The sequence below is a fragment of the Aristolochia californica genome, unplaced genomic scaffold (assembly GCF_029961685.1).
Source record: "Aristolochia californica isolate CCGP_79_NKW_82.1479 unplaced genomic scaffold, dmAriCali1.0.hap1 SCAF_14, whole genome shotgun sequence".
Classification (NCBI taxonomy): Eukaryota; Viridiplantae; Streptophyta; class Magnoliopsida; order Piperales; family Aristolochiaceae; genus Aristolochia; species Aristolochia californica.
The window spans coordinates 5311559-5328617 of record NW_027181815.1 but is presented as its reverse complement, the minus strand read 5'-3'; the positions used below and the strand labels follow the sequence as shown (position 1 = coordinate 5328617).

General features: G+C 41.5%; 2 protein-coding genes across 2 annotated transcripts; one reads left to right on the top strand and one right to left on the bottom strand.

Moving 5' to 3' along the window:
* The first annotated feature begins 1259 nt into the window (after positions 1-1259).
* LOC137950287 (ent-copalyl diphosphate synthase 1-like) lies at positions 1260-6487 on the top strand. Its single transcript, XM_068796677.1, has 14 exons — positions 1260-1362; positions 2106-2192; positions 2559-3026; positions 3107-3290; positions 3447-3661; positions 3764-3884; positions 4110-4222; positions 4316-4542; positions 4614-4729; positions 4833-4931; positions 5048-5272; positions 5679-5799; positions 5912-6112; positions 6260-6487. Exons 1-14 carry the CDS (start codon positions 1260-1262, stop codon positions 6485-6487), a joined length of 2508 nt encoding a protein of 835 aa, XP_068652778.1.
* On the bottom strand, positions 6392-17048 carry LOC137950845 (N-terminal acetyltransferase B complex catalytic subunit NAA20). Its single transcript, XM_068797491.1, has 6 exons — positions 16937-17048; positions 16712-16802; positions 8212-8344; positions 7148-7217; positions 6761-6821; positions 6392-6684 (listed from the first exon to the last, which is right to left on the bottom strand). Exons 1-6 carry the CDS (start codon positions 17012-17014, stop codon positions 6593-6595), a joined length of 525 nt encoding a protein of 174 aa, XP_068653592.1. The 5' UTR covers positions 17015-17048; the 3' UTR covers positions 6392-6592.
* Positions 17049-17059: the final 11 nt, after the last annotated feature.

Here is a 17059-nt window from a genome sequence, read left to right as displayed (position 1 = left end):
TGAGACACTAACACTGGAATTTGTTTTCAAGTGCACTTGAACTTATCAACACTAACTCCCAAGGATGAATTAAAATTAAATAAATTCATTTAAGATAAATTGAAGTCTAACGTCATTTCAAGTTTATTGTGGAATAACCCCCGTAACTAAGGAGACAAGGGAGGTGCATGTCCGAACGGTCTGCCTTTCTCATTTGAGAATTGAGACTATTTTCCATGGGGGTGGAAGATAGCTGCTCTCATGTCCACAAAAACGGAAGGGAGGTGTCTAATCAGAATTCTGATGACATCGTTACTTATCCATAAGTCCTTTCGATGGCTTCACAAATTCTCAGTCGAGTAATCCCTTCTCTGACTCTTTATATAGCAAAATCCCAGAAAAAGAAATGAGGAAATCCTGTGTTACCCATAGACTTTGTTGTGTAAACGGTGAATGCAGTGATCACAGTCGGATTCTCAAACCAGCAACTAATGGAGGAAAATGAATGCCTCCCAAACTGCAGATTATAACTTGGTAACCACCGAGGAGGAATTGATGGGAACAGTCTTTTCAATGGAATCAAGAAATATTATCCACATTCCGCGAATAACTAATCCGAAAAAAACCATATTTAGAATCACAGTTTCACCGGTCTTGAAGACGGCGAAAGTGGTTGGATAGGGTCGACTCTAAAGCCATTTGACGGCAAAACCGAACCCTAGCTGGGTTCGGTATAACGTTGTTGGGCCAAATCCAGATTTCCAGGCAAAAGCGAAGCAAGAAGGGAGTTTACAACACATTAGGCTGCCGACCGCCGACCGCCGACCGCCGCGATAAAATTTTATTCACTTTCCGTCTCAGGGCAGTGAAAATATTCCAACGTGTCAAGTATTTATTTTTTCATTGGGACGTCCGAGTTAACGCATCTTACAGAGTTTTCTGTTTTTGGCTACTTTACTCGTATAGTTTTGCACAAGCCGAGGCAGACGACGAACAGAAAATTCCAGGACCGGGATTTGGAATTACATGGGAATGTTTTGAATTGAAACGAAGAAACGGAAACGCTCGATACGTAGCTCGGAGTCTGACTCGCTCAAGTGCGAGATGGGAAGGCCGATAAATTGAAATAATGCGGCCTCGCTGTACATGAAGAGATCCCATGCATCTGTCTTCGGGAATCTCTGATCACCCTCCTTCTGTCGCTTCCGCTCCCCTTCGCCTTCTCTTTAAGTCCAACCGCCAGAGCTTTCTCTAGCCGTGCCATCTCCGGCAATCGGAACATGACTTCCCCGGCTATTTTCCTCCGTCCGTCTCCTATTACCGTTGCTGTACGGAATCCGCCGATCCGTTTGCCTCTCTTCGATCAACCGGAACTCTTTTGTGGTACTCTCTTGGCTGCTGCTGCCGTTTTCTTTTATTTGCGAAACTTGTTGAAAAGAGGGAAGTAGCGGAAAGGAGGAAAAGACAAAAGAAATCCTCCTTCGTTCCATTTCCAGCTACTGTCACTCGATTTCTTCATCGAAACATCTGCTCCGTTGCGCTTTAACTTTCAATAATTACCGAGAGTGTTTCTTTCAAGAACACTCTTTATCTTTTCGGTTTTCTTAATTCTTTTGTTTCTTTCAAGAACACTATCTTTTTCGTTTTTCTTAATTCTTATACAGACAAACAGTATTATTCGGAATGCGATTAAATAATATTTATATTTCGACCAGAAGAACGGTTTGGTTTTTCTTCTGAAAAGCAGTGATTAAATTGACTTGTCGTTTGCGCCCTCTTTTCTGTTTTTAAGAAGAACCCTCGATTTTCCCGCTGAGGGGGTACGGCTCAGTTCGCCGAGAAGACATTCGCGAATCAAAAGATTGGATCAACTGATCTCTTTCCTGGAAACCGGACAAGATCAGTTCCCCCGGCGAAGCAATCGGATTCTTCTTCCGGGGACTAGATGCTTTCTTTTTTCTTTTTCCTTTTCGGTTTTTGCTGCTTCGGATTTCAATAGGAGATTAAATATATGGGCTTTACGTCAGAAAAATCTTCACCTCTCGTTATTTTATGAATAAAGTTATCAGATTCAATTCTTTTTCGTGTCTACCATTGTGATATAATTTATTTTCCCTTCCCTTCAGGTTTTCGTATTCCCGGAAGAGGATTCAGACAAGGAAATGCTGGGAGTTCAAGATGCCATGCAATAACAGAAGTTTGTGCTTCAGAAGGTATTATGACGGTGCAGGCTTTCGTATATACATACACAAGTGTGCGCGCGCATTACTCGTACTCTCTAATGGGCACACGGTCTTCTTTCTTCTAACAATGGAAAGAACTTTTCTTGTTGTCTTAGATTGTTCTTTGTTTATTTAGAAAGACTGGATCTGCACATCTTATGACTACCGGAAAAAAGACTCCAAGATTCATGTTCTGTTATAAAGGGAAAGGATTGGCAGGCAGATGATGCTGCACTCCCCTAGTTACCTTATCTAATTGCCAGGATTCAGTACATACGCAGGGACGCCTTTGCACGCCTTGAGGACATGAAGAAAAATAGAACGCAGCCGTTAATCATATTCTTGCGTAAATTGCAGGTGTACTACGCTTACCGGTGATAGAGCGACCGGAGCTGGTCGAGAAGGTGAACGAAGAAAAAGCCGTTGGCAAGGTTAGATTTGTTGCTTGTCATCTTGTCTTTTCACTGAATAGGGCAAAGGATTTCGTCGCCATTGATCGATTGGGAACAATTCGTATGAAGGTTCAGGAACAGAATGATATAGAAAAGCGAATTGAACTGGTTAAGAATATGCTTAACTCGATGGGAGACGGGGAGATCAGCGTCTCGGCCTATGACACGGCTTGGGTCGCGTTAGTGGAGGATGTTAGTGGAAGCGGCGCCCCCCAGTTCCCTTCTAGCCTTGAATGGATAGTGGAGAATCAGCTCTCCGATGGGTCTTGGGGCGATCAGCGGATATTCATTGCCTACGATCGGATCATCAACACTCTAGCTTGCGTGATCGCGCTCAGGTCGTGGAACCTTTGCCCTCATGGATGCGAAAAAGGTAAATCCCAATCTTTACGTAGCTTACTGATTTTGTGCTTTTAATCTTGCATAATTCAGGCTCGCTAGTTTCATGGACAGGCATGTCGTTTCTTCGGGAGAACATGGTGAAGCTTGAGGATGACAAAATGGAACACATGCCCATAGGCTTCGAAGTCGCCTTCCCGTCCCTGATAGAGATTGCGCGCTCCTTGGACCTTGATGTGCCTTTTGATGCTCCAGTTTTGCAGGAAATATACCCCAAGAGAGAAGTAAAACTCGGGAGGTAATCGGCGAAACAGCTACTTACTGCCAACGGGAAAGAAACTCGAATGCGTTTCTATATCGGCAGTGACATCGTTTGAAAATATATATATTTTTTTTTATGCGAATATAATTCAATAGCACAGAACTGAACTTAAAGAGGGTAAATGTGAGGCAGGATACCTATGGAGATGCTGCACAAAGTGCCTACGACCCTGCTCCATAGCTTGGAAGGAATGCCGAACTTGGACTGGCAGAAGCTGTTGAAGCTACAGAGCCAGGACGGGTCTTTTTTGTTTTCTCCGTCGTCCACTGCTTTCGCGCTGAAGCAGGCAAGAGACCCAAAATGTCTAAGTTATATCCAAAGGATGGTCGAAAGGTTCAAAGGAGGAGGCAAGTTCCCTCCATCTACATTCTCGCCTACGTCACGAGTCATGACAAAATCCAGCATTTCTTCTCCTGGTATTTGAAGCGATGCTCGTTCTCTTCTTGCAGTACCGAGTGTGTATCCTGTCGACTTGTTCGAACATATCTGGGCTGTCGATCGCTTGGAGCGACTTGGGATTTCTCGGCATTTTGAGAAGGAAGTAACGGACTGCCTGGATTACACATACAGGTAAATCTTAATCTCCTATTTTTCTAATCATGGAGTGGATAAGCTCAAGTTTGTTTGCTAGCTAGCTACAAGATTCTGGGCGGGCAACATATGAACACGTCTCCTGCGCAACCTAATCCTAGAAAACGAAATTGCTGACATGAGGGGACAGCAAATGTCCGGAGTCTTGTAACCTAGCAAGGGACCCTCCCGAACCGTCGTCACCAATCGTTATAAAATTTTCAGGTACTGGACCGAGGATGGAATCAGTTGGGCAAGGAACTCGAGAGTGCAAGATGTGGACGACACCGCAATGGGTTTCAGGCTCCTCAGGTTGCATGGCTACGAAGTATACGCCGGTAATACTAACGATAGATACATGACAACATTTACCAACCACGGGGACGCCTCGACGTTAGTGGCGTTAGTCTCTAATGCGTTTGGCATTGCAGATGCCTTTCGGAACTTCAAAAAGGGCGGGGAGTTCGTCTGCTTCGCGGGGCAGTCGAACCAGGCAGTGACCGGACTTTTCAATTTGTACAGGGCCAGTCAGGTGTCGTTCCCGGGAGAGAAGATTTTAGAAGACGCCAGAACCTTCTCGTACAAATTCCTCAGGGAGAAGCAGGCGTCCGGGCAACTCGTGGATAAATGGATAATTGCAAAAGACTTGCCTGGCGAGGTAAGTAAAATGGATAATTGCCAAGGATTTGTCTTGAATGGAATTTGATGGGTCAGATTTTGGGTGAACAGGTGGGATATGCGCTGGATTTTCCATGGTACGCAAGCCTGCCGCGCATAGAGACGAGGTACTATTTGGACCATTACGGCGGGGAGAATGACGTATGGATTGGGAAGACTCTCTACAGGTACTTCACTTCACTTCACTCTAGTTCTTGTTGACTACGCGAGTGAGCGGCGCATTGGGCAGTTTGAATGGATTGAGCACTACGATCCATCTTGCTTTTGCAGGATGCCTTACGTGAACAACAACCTCTATCTAGAACTCGCGCGAATGGACTTCAACAAGTGCCAGGAGTTGCATCAGTTGGAGTGGCGAGAGATCCAAAAGTGAGCCGATTCTGTTCCTTCTCCACTCCCGTTTTCTAGCGGATAAGTCAATTGTGAGCGGGCTGACGAGAGAAGAACTTTTCTTTTCCCCTCCCTCTCTTTGGCAATCGATGCAGTTGGTACGACGAGTGTAATCTGGAAGAACTGGGCGTATCCAAAAGGACTGCGCTGGAGGCATACTTTGTGGCGGCTGCGAGCATATTCGAGCCTGAAAGGGCTTCAGAACGGCTTGCATGGGCCCGAACCGCACTTCTTGCGGAGGCCGTCTCCTCGTATCTCAAAGACGGGATTGCAACAGGCCAAGCACTTGTTCGGGATTTCGCTAACGGCACCACCTCCTGGTACCGCTACCAATCTATCCCTCCCTCCCTCAATCCCTGACAAAAAAATAATTAAAATTGTAATTGTTCCGCCTTCTCTTAAGCTTCGTCTCATCAAATCAACAATGACGTTCAGAAGGAGTGGTTTTAAAATTTAATATTTCAAAAAGTAAGTTTTTTTAATAATAAAAATATTATTTTAAAAACAGTATCTAGTAACAAAAACATGCGAAGAGGTTCAAGCAAGAGAGATGCGGGCGGTGGTATTCGGCGGCTTCTTAGAGTACAGACCGGGAGAGGATACGATTTCTTCGTTTTCCTCTTTTTATCTTTTGTCAGGAGAGGACTCTGACATGGCTTGTTGCTTCGATTGGTCCCGAGAATGATGATGAGGATGAATGAGCGGAAAAGGGGTTTGTGGATGCAGGTCGGGTTCGAAGAAGACAGGAAAAGGACTGGTGGGAGCGCTGCTTCAAACTCTCCGCCAACTCTCCTGGGAGGCTCTTCTTGCTCACGGTACAGACGTACGTTTACAACTCAAACAGGCTGTAAGAAATCCGCCAACCCTCCTCTCTGCGCGTCTGTCATTGCGTTGCGTCGATTCCGCTCATGTTCGGCAGATAACATTGAACTAATCCCGCTTAATACGTCGTTTTGAAGTGGGAGGAATGGCTGAAGGCGACTGATATGAGAGGAGAAGACTACAGACGGGGAGAATCAGAGTTGATTGTGCGCACCATTAATCTCTGTGCGGGAAGGTCGACCTACCCTGAGCAGGTTTTGTCTCATCCGCTCTACGGACGCTTGGCCCGCTTGACCGACTCCGTCTGCCACTACATTCTTCGCATGCGAGAAACCAAGGTGAGACGAATTTCAACTTTTTTGACACAGTTCCTCAAGCTTTTATCTCTAAGTTATAAAAACAAAAAACATAGAAAAGAGTTTTTCGACCATTCGAATCTTTAATTGAGAAGACTTCGTTACTGATTTCTTGTTAATACTTAACAGGCCCAAGGTTTGAGCCTCGGAACAGAAGCAACGAGCAGATTGGCCGATGAATCAATGGATAACCAAATTCAAGAAATTGTCGAAGTCGTCCTACAAAGCTCAAAGGGACTGGACCGCGACATCAAGCAAGCATTTCTTACGGTCGCCAAAAGTTTCTATTACTCGGTTCGTTGTCCGTCAGACGTCTTAAACCTCCATATTGCCAAAGTACTTTTTGAGAGGGTATGAGTAAGATGGAGGTCGTAATAATTCAGATTATCCCGGCTTCATCCACGCCATTACCTATAGTAAAGCTTCATGTTGACAACAAGACAAAATAAAGATGAGAAGCACTCAGTCATATTCAAGTTCATCTGGAGTAATGGGTCTTTTGAGTGGTATAATGGATTTCTTCTCCACGTCTCGTGATAATGCTTTTCTCATATCTGAAAAATGGCAGACAAGACGATAGATAGAAGGTGAGGAGCGTAAGAGAACCCAAATAGAGAGAAGCAGACTCACCTAGCCCATCTTCTTCCCCCGAGTAATATCGCAATACGCGTCGATATATGATGTACCCAAGCTGAGGAAACAGAAAAATCAGAAAGCAGGCCCCCCGCTTGAGAATAAATATTTGACTAAACCACGTGAAAGACAAAAGCGTGGAAATCAATGTCTGCCATCGGGCAATCACAATGCCACATGGGCAATAGTTCGATTTCAGTCCAATCACAAGCATTCTCAACCCACCACAACCACCAAAGAGCTAACCTCAGACAGTACCAAAGATGCGGCATTCCAGTAACATTCCCCCCCCCAAAAGACAGCAGCCACGAACTTGCAGATAATATCAAACAGTACTCATGATGAAAGCAAAGAACAGAAAGAAAGGTTAATAGAGGATCTGACCTTTTCATACATCTTTATGGCCGGCATGTTGGATGCTCTCACAAAAAGGTCCACAAAGTATGCCTTATCTCTGCCCAGAAAACTTTTATTCAGTGCCAAGACAAGACACAGACAACATTGATATCCGCAATAAGCTCACAACGTGGCTACATTATAGGATTGACCAGAAAGTCATTCGACCATATCACTATACAAAATGTTTTTGTTCTACTGGAGAGCCATTATGATATCATGTAAAACCAATTTTTCTCTTTGGATCAGACTTCCAGTCTTGATATTTTCTAGCTTTCATAAGTGACGAACCAAGACTCCTTGTCATGGAGGTAAATAAAGCTATCTAACATAATAAAAAATTTCTTTTTCTAAATGGCCATCTAATATCAAATCTGCCCTAAGACTAAACAGAGTTACTGTTACTGCATTAACAGGCCTCGAAAGTGGTTACACAACAGCACGTATATGGCTCCCAGCATCTACTTAAGGCCAATATCATCTGAGCATGAGGTGAGCAACTAACTATACAGCCATGGATTCTTCGAATCCATTATGTGCAGTTCCTTTAGTTGTTTTTTATATTACTTAATATATAAATGGCTTGATCATGAAATTTTTCTCCATTTCCAATACAAGTATCTATATGGAAATCTGGGATGTGGGCAATGAACAAGTATGAAAGATCTAATGTTACCCATATTAATATTTCTGTCACACTGATGGAACAATATATATTTTTGGTACTAAGCAAATTTTTTTTTTTTTTTTATCAAAACAATATAAATTGCGGACTTAAATTCCCTTAGCATCAACACAACAAAATGCACTCCCAGACTCCTAGGAACATGTTGTACAAGCTTTAGAACTTAATCATGAGGAGAGTAAGATTCACAATAGAAATTAAATATAATGAATGATATAACAGAGCACCAAGCTTCTCCCTCCCATGCTCAAGCTTGTATTAAATGAAACACGATGGAACTATCCCACAACATCAGTAGCATGCTGACTCGTTCAATTAGAAGAATGAATAACAATTTTTAACTGCAGTAGGGAGTGACTGTACTTACATTTTATCACTGATTTCTTCCAGCAAATTCATGAGCTTTTTAGCTAATTGTTGCCTCCTGTACTCTGGAGCCACTGTTACTGCAGTAACATGGCCATGCCATGATTCACCTTGTCCTTCAACTTTTCCCATAACTGCATAAACCATCTCTGGAGGTTGAAACAAACTTCACGCCAACAAGAAGTTCGAAACAGTTGCAAAAATATTCAAAGACTATTGCGAGTAGCAAATTCACAGAACAGCAGTAAAGATATCAACGGTAGCTCACTCATGTTAGATCCAATTTTTTCTGATACAACACAGAATAAGCGGCAACAGCAAAGATAAGATTCAGTAATAAAATTGACAAATAAAACAACATTTATGAATGACACAATGTGCATCAGATGCTAAATATACAAAAGACAAGACAAACCTAAATCCAAAAACCAGTGAGAACAGTCAACCCCAATTTCACTAAAGATTGAGATAACTTGTGCAATAATGTCATAGAATGTGAGAAGAAATGAATATTGATTATATCAGTGAAGAGAGACAAAAGCCTCATTCCAATTTCACCAAGGCATAAGGTACTGCAAAATTGTAGAAAAGATTTCGGAGGTTGACAACACAATTAAAAATCACACTAATTATGAACCTGATTCAATGGAGAAGAGTACCTAGAGAAGAATGAATGCAACAGCAGTTCTGAACTGCCAAAGTGATGTAGTTACGAGTAAGCATGTTATATCCATATCGGCTTAGAGACACTGTTGCAAATGATTATATTCCACTTTACTTTTCTGTTATGATTGTACCAATATCTTTGCTATAAGTAGAAAATTATTAAGATCATTTGTTCCCTATTCTTTGGTTATGATGAGATTTTATTGTGTATATATGAGTGAAGCAAATCGCACTAAATATAAGGCTAATGGACAGATAAGGGCTATTCCATTATGAATTCCAATTATCTGAAACCTATTCTATAACCCACTTTATTAGAACAGGTAAAGGGTATTCCATAATCCATTTATTTACCCAATTAACTGCAGATAATATAGTAAATGACTAAATAAATAGATAAATAATTTTTTAAAATATAACAAAGAAATATGAAAAATTATAAAAATACCTATAGAATAACATAAAAATCATAAAATAGTACAAATACCAAGCATAAGATTATATTATCTTTAACTAAACATTATTTAAATTAAGTCATCCTCTATACAAAGCGATATTTTTTCTCACACTCACATATGGACAAGCGAGTAATTGGATACTATTCTTTACCCATATCCATTCCGTTTAATAAATAGTAATGCGGCTAAATAGGTAAATCAGTACATGGGTAAAGAATTTTATTCCGTATCCTTTTAAATGGCCAACAAAATAGTAAAATGGGTATCAGATATAATTGTCACTCCTAAGAGTTCAGTTCACCATGTACGAACAGGCCATTACCACCCACAATTGTTCATCTCATATCAGACTTTGAGAACTGATATAGTCCCTGTTACCAGCAAGCTGCAAACACCAGAGGACAGCTTGATGATGCCTAATGATGTCAAAGACTCAAGATCAGTCAACCATTTTGAAAAAGTGTGAAGGAACTGCAAAGGAGAAGGAGTGGAAAACGAGATTTCTGGAAAGACTCTCCTTGGGGTCGACCTCAACCCCTAGCTCTTTTATAATAAACCTCAGTACAATAACTGCCCCTATCACTTAAAAAACACTTAAACCCTTATTCTCTCTCCATACTTGTTCAAATTACATGAAAATAGGACCAGAGACAAAAGTAAACACAGAGAATAAGATGACGTAGCTGTTGGACATTACAGTAAGTGCCAAATAATGATATTGCCCTTCAATGGATTTTCTAACTCATTTAAACGCCTTTTGCCTGGTGATCATGATATTCTCAGATCAAGTTAACATCTATCTGATGAAAAAAAACAGAAAGGGAAACAGGGATTACAGGAATAGAAGAACAATTGACTGTTTGTGGGTATGATCAATTGAATTAACAGGTCAAACACTATATCTATATAACAGGTCATACATCTACAATAGGTACCCCACCTATGTTTGAGGAGGATACTCAAGCTCCTTAAGTAAGTGCAGGAAGACATCAGAGACAGAGTAATAGGTACACATAGCATTAAATTTTGGACTGACATTTGACTCAGACAAAGATTTATTGCTGAGGAGTATTCTGACCTATTTGCTCTTGCCTGAGGCAAAGAAATGGTTGTTGCCAAAGCAAGATCCCCTAGTTGCTGGAACCTCCAACTCAGATAGGGACGAGGAAGCATTTCCTGAAGTTAGATTGATGAGCACTCTTGAATCACAATACCTCTGAGAAGCGATGATCTCAATATTTGGAAAGGTACTCTAATGGAGACTTTCCAGCAAGCTCCTTTTATAATGCAAGAATCACTTAGTGCTGCCCATCGACCCCAAACAGCCCTGGTGCTACTGTTTGGAAGCAATTAGGCCCTCGAAAAATGACTTTCTATAGCTGGTGTGCCGTTAAGAACAGGCTATTGACTTATCATAGTCTACAAAAGAGGGGGACTATCATCATCAATAACTTATGCCATTGTGAGGGCAGGTTGAGGAAAAGGTTGATCATCTCCTCTTAAATTGCAGTTATACACAAGGTTTGGTGTCACATTGATGTGAGACGATCACGATGATTTTAATTATCATGTCTAATTGTTGATTAGCTGGCTCTTTTGCTGTAATTAGAAAGAGAATGGGAGAGAAAATAGAGAAGAAAGAAGAGGAATTGGGAAGAAGACTTTAGAAGGAGAAGACAGAACTGAGAAGGAGAAGGACGGGAAGGAAGGAGAGAAAACAGAGAAAAATCTTTATTAATTCATCTTCAAAAAACTGATCCCACCGTTCTGTTACAATACATCTAATAACTAAGTTCTAAATTCAAAATAGATCAAATCCATAACTGAATAAATATGTAACAAATTCATAAAATCAGGGAAATAAAATTATAAACATGAATATTCCCAGTGGGTCCCATTGGGGCTTGATCGGCATACAGGTGTCCCCACCAATTCTCCTGGGTGGGCAAAACTCGACCCCATCGAGTGTATCTCCTTATGGCATGAATGATACTCCAACAAATCGGGGTTCTAAGGAATTATTCAAGGCCGGATTGCAAGGTCATAGAATCTTTTAGGGAGGTTCTATTTTCTTCAGCCAATGATGCAAAAGCGAATGTGAATCTGGTGATGTAGAGAGGGAAAGAAGAATAGAGAAGGGTAGAGATGGAGTAAGATTGAGAGATATTAACAAGTCTGGGAAAGAAGTAAACCATTTTAGGGGAAAGGGAAAGATTTTAGGTTTAGGGGATGAGTAGGCAGAGAGAATAGAGGAGACCAAAGGAGAGACTTAGAGACTAAAGAGGGAGAGTTTTTTTTGTAAGTATAATATTTTTCACACGTGCAAATTGGCACATGTGCGGGTGATTAAGAGGCATCGCAAGGGGGATTTATGTTTTTTCTGCATCAAAGGTCTGGGGTTGATTTGGGATGAAGAAGAGGAAATAGACTCCGGTGATGGAAAAGCAAGTTGATGCATCAAAGGTCTGGGGTTGATGGAAGATCAATGGTAATGGGGTTGGTGCAAATGGTTGGCCAGGGCAGACGATGACGACTGAGGCTCTGACTAATGGAGATGACGAGAAAGAACGAAGAGGGTTCTCGTGGCTAGTTGAAATTGGTCCAGCCGACTGGGCAGTTGTTCGGTTGGGCGACGGAGGAGAAGCTATCAACTTCTCTGATGGCAATGGTGGCGCCTCTAGTTTGGAGAAGGCGATTGGAGTCTCGATGACGGCATCTGGTTGATGAAGGCAACCGAATACACTCGACGGAGTCTTTCCCCTTTTTTTTTCTTCTCTTTTTCTCTTTCTTCCTCGATCTTCTATCAATCTCGTCATCGACGGAGCTTCAATGGAGTCGTCACTCGGAAAAACTACAATTTTCTAGACTGAAGCTGAAGCTCTTCCATTGATGAAGAACATATTTGTTGGAGATTTTTTTTCGCCGGTTAAGTATCTCATCATGGCGCCAGGAGGCGTTTTGTCCTTTTCCATGGCTTTGTTGGTGGAGAACATTGTCTGGCAGCATGGCGGTTGGTTAAGTGGCAAAGACTTGGCATCAAGAAAGGAAAAGCAAGCAGCATCCTAAAGATACGAAGCGGCAAGATGGCTGAGAAAGAGATTGGTGTAGTAGGAGCCAAAGATTTACCATTTGAGCTTACAGAGGAAGACAACTTCACCCTTTTTAATACCAAACTGATGAGGGACGATCGGTATGATTTTGATTATCGTGTCTGATTGTTGATTAGCTGGCTCTATTGCTGTAATTAGAAAGAGAAAGGGAGAGACAATAGAGAAGAAAGAAGAAGACTTGGGCAGAAGAAGAAAGAAGAAGACTTGAGAAGTAAAAGAAGGACAAGAAGGAAGGAGGAGACAAAACAGAGAGATTTTTTTATTAATTCATCTATAAAAACTGATTCCACTGTCCCATTACAATCCATTAAATAATCGAGTTCTAAATTCAAAATTCAAAATTCAAAAGAAGATAAAACCCTTAACTGAATAATCTGTAACAGATTCGTAAAATCAGGAAAAATAAAATAATTTATAAAAAAGAATACTCCCAATGGGTCCCATTGGGGGTTGATGGGGCATACAAGTGTCCCCACGACTCATCTTCCTTTTTTTATCTCGGTTTATGGCGCACTTCATTGGCTGTTGCCCCACATATATCTAGGCAGAAAGAGACAGTCATGTTTTTCAGGGGGAAATGAAGAAGCGAATGAGATCTTTGATAAAAACACTCACCACAATATATCAAGGCTACACAACTGTAAAGATTTTTCAGAATTTGAGGTTTCATATGTAATGAAGAACTGGCAATTCCATATCCAAGCTTACCATCACTTAGTACCAGAAGTACTCACAAGAGAACCCTCTCCAAGAAGGTCAACTCAAATAAAATTTTGATGGTGGCGCTTGTGGAAGTCCCAGGCAGGTCGGTTTTGGCGGCACATTCAGAAATCACAACATCAACAATATTCTCTCCTCTTCTGTGCCAATTGGGATACCTTCTTGCAGAGACCACAGTCCTCCTTGGGCTTCACATTGGTAGAAACTATTCCAGCTCCCCCTCAACTATTGAAAGGGACTCTCTCATTGTGATCCAGTCGTTCAAGAAGGGGGCCAACCCCTCCCCGCCCCCGTCTTCAGCTTAGCTTGGTTCAGGAAATCTATGATCTGACCAAACCATTAAATATATCATGGGTTTACACTCCAAGGTCAGCAAATAGTCACGCAAACAAGCTTGCTAAAGAGGGAACATCCCTCTCCAAGATGATCATCCAGTGTCACCACATTTCAAATAGAGATTAGTTGCTGTTATTTCAGTATATCCATCTGTTTTTTAGTTTTGTTGTAACCTCGTTCTGTATTTGGGGCCTCCCGCCTCTTTGGGGGGCTCATTGTATCTTTCCTCCTCTCTTCAATAATATCTATCTCACTTTTCAAAAAAGATAAAATAAATAAATATGTTTAATTAGTTGATGAGAACTTTATTAGAAAGAAAAGAACAAGAGGCATCACAAAAGTTGCATGACACAACGGAAAACAAGGTGGCTAATAAAAGACAAACCATAGAACATATCAAAAGCAACACAGAAACCAAGCAGAACGATATAAGTAGCTCCTGCCTGCTCCTTCCGTAGCAAGTGAGTCCTTATTAGCAGATTTATGTACATATATCCATTAGACATTAGTACCCCTAGAAGTATCTCGAATCCTAGAAAAATGGACAGGGGACTGCCATGGTCCATCCTTGCACCAAGCTAATGATCATGAGGGAATCCCCTTCAACCTCTACAAGCCATAAAAATCTGTCTCTATGGATTCTAAACCCAGAAAGCAGTAATATCAATTTCATTTCGTTAGTCTGTGATACACAGAAGTCCTCAGAGCATAAGAACTACAGCCTTGTGATGGGAGTGCACACTCCTTCACAACCTGTGGTCCCAAATTCTCGACAAGCTACAATCAACACTTGGCATAATACTATCCACAGGAGGCATCCAATGAAATAAGTGAAGCATGGGTAGTGTAGAGAGTGGCAATATGCTTCCAATACCTTCTGATCATAGTGCTGAGGTAATCAGCCAAGTTCAGTCAGCAGGTTAATTCAAGAAAGAATCTGGTGTAAAGCAATTAATGACTGAGAAGTGGCAGCAGCAGAAAATGTCTACTAGCCCAGAGACTTACAACCAAGGAGACTTGCCACTGAATTTTGCCAAGAACCAGGAAAGACCACCATAAGTTATAATTAATGAAATTAATGAAATATGCTGAGAAGCATATACTCAAACCTCGAACAAATTATGATAAAGGACATGTGAGGCATTAACTCATCTTAAAGGTTAAAAAGCTCGTTCATAATGATTTTTGGAGATCCAAATTACATTTATCCAGGCCCTTTAGAAAATGTCAGAAAAGTACCCTTTGTCCTTTTTTTAATTGTTGATCCATTAAAGAAGAAGAAGAAGAAGAGAAGAATACCATAAGAATACCGTAGGCGCATGGCTACCCCCTGATGCTCCCATCAGAATTGAGCTTTAGCCATCCTCTGAGGGAGGGACCTAGGCCACAAGGTGATCAATGCTATTAGGGGTCAATTGATTACAGTTTGCCAGTTTCTTCTAATGACAGAGCTAGGTAGGTGAGAATGTCTTTTAGTTTGCTTCCCAGAACAAAATGGAAGCATTTTTCTCTCAATGATTTCACCAATAGATGGTTGCTTACCTTCAAAATCCTTTAAATGCACTCATTTCAAATATTCCATGAGACTACTGCAAAGGTGAGACCCAAAAAAGCTTTACCATTTTTACCCAATGGACAGAATGCAAGAGGAAGAGAGAGAGTGTAGGGTGAAAGCTGCCCAGCTAGTTGTCAAGCAAGCAAAGAAGGAGAAGACAGTTCAAAGATTCTCGTCAACTGGAACAGAGCTTGCAGGTTTGGTCTTTTAAAGCATTCCATCTTTTGGTGAGTTAATCTGCAGTAACAATTTTACTTTTTGATGTGAACCATAACATGAGTCACTTCAAGTGGCTCAGAGATGCATTAAATTGGGTTCCTAGTGGGAGAGGAGTTTGGCTGCTGCCACAAAGGAGGATGTATTGAGAAGCAGTTGTACAGAGTCTATAGACACCAGACTGATCTTTCACACCATGAGGTCCTCCCCCCAACCCCGGATGTAAGTAGCCTCTAGGAGAGAGAGAGGAGTCTAAGCGCCTCAACATCTTCATCCTCAGTGAGGGCTCTCCTGAGGTTTTGGCTCCAGAAGCAGTAGTTTCTATGCATAGAATACGAGTTTTTTGTATCAGTCACTTGCCACAGTAGACATTTGGGAAGGCCCTAGAGAAACGACAGACTCCTATCCAAGGGTCAGGCTAAAAAGAGGTAAGGATGTCACTTCTAATATTGATGGAAATATTGTCCTTAATGCAAGACCCAAACCTACAGATGGAAGTCCATAGGCTGGACAGGCAACTAGGAGGGCAAGAGGGAGGGAACCAAAGGCACTCATTATAGTGGCATTTTGACTGGACAATCCTTTTCCACATGCAAAATCCCTTTCATTTTGGCACTTCCATGGCCACATAGCGAGAAGTGCCGGAATTCATAATTGTAAAGCACGTAAAACCAAGGCCACCTAATTGCTGTGGCAAACAAACTCCATCATAATTAACAAGGTAGTATCTGAAATCTGTGGAAGTACCTCTCTACAAAAATCTCCTCTTGATGCTCTCCAAGTCATTGGCAAAAATGTTGGACAATGAATAAGGGACAGATAGTAGTTGGGAAGCCCAAAAAGAGTGAATTTCACCAGGGTGGCTTGTCAAGCAAGCGGGAAAGGGTTTTCATGCCAATTGCCAAGGCACACCTCCCAAATCACTTAATGATAAAGAGCCTTCCAAGGAAAAGGGCAAGGCCAAGGTATGTCATGCTGAAGGAGCCCAGCTTGCACCCCAAGCAAATCAGCCATAGCAATGACCATACTTTCTTCTACGTTGATGCAAATGAGCGAGGATTTTGACCAATTGACATGCAGACCAGAGACGAGTTCATAGCAAAGTTGCTTTAATACAAGTGAGCTGGTCAGTGTCCCCACTGGAGAAGTAGATATTATTGTTTACAAAATGAATATGGGTACACAAGATGGCATGCTTAAGGGTACAAGAGTGGTATCCAATGAAAATGGTAGAAAGGGTCTCTCTAGCAATGTTGGAATTCCCAATGAACCCAAGCAATTTAAAACTAATTGACAATAATAAAAAGCTACTTCTCCCTCCCACCTCAACCTCACACTTTGTTTAAGGAAAGGAAGCCAAAATGAATCAGCTATCTTCAAAATACAGAAAGTATAGAGGAACAGAAATGTAAAATTAAGATGATGAGTGAGGAAACATACTGTATCCCATGATTCCGTTGCCAGGGCCTTCCGCGACATGAAAATAATCCGGCCATCGAGCCAAATAAGTCATATAGAATGACATATTGAACTTTCGCGAGCGGCAAACAGTGAGAACATAGAATTAGTGACAGAAGAAAAAGTTTCAAAAGTAGAACAGAGTAAAGCGAAAACCCAATAACGAAATAAACAAGATAAATTGATGGTATTATACAAACGACTCACAGTTTCAGTCAGATGATCAAGATTTACTGAAGCAAACCGAAGGAGATCACTGCAGCAAAACCTTCTAATCGACGTCATGGTTCAGGTAATGCAGATTCTGTAGAATGCTTCTCTTCAGCTGTG

Bases quoted from the DNA above. Each gene is read 5' to 3' on its own strand.
- LOC137950287 (XM_068796677.1), top strand. From the start codon at position 1,260: ATGACTTCCCCGGCTATTTTCCTCCGTCCGTCTCCTATTACCGTTGCT. The intron at 1,363-2,105 runs GTACTCTCTTGG...CCTTCCCTTCAG, and splicing joins TCAACCGGAACTCTTTTGTG to GTTTTCGTATTCCCGGAAGA. The intron at 4,730-4,832 runs GTACTTCACTTC...TTGCTTTTGCAG, and splicing joins ATTGGGAAGACTCTCTACAG to GATGCCTTACGTGAACAACA.
- LOC137950845 (XM_068797491.1), bottom strand. From the start codon at position 17,014: ATGACGTCGATTAGAAGGTTTTGCTGCAGTGATCTCCTTCGGTTTGCT. The intron at 16,803-16,936 runs GTGAGTCGTTTG...CGCTCGCGAAAG, and splicing joins TTGATCATCTGACTGAAACT to TTCAATATGTCATTCTATAT. The intron at 8,345-16,711 runs GTATGTTTCCTC...TGGTTTATGCAG, and splicing joins CAACGGAATCATGGGATACA to TTATGGGAAAAGTTGAAGGA.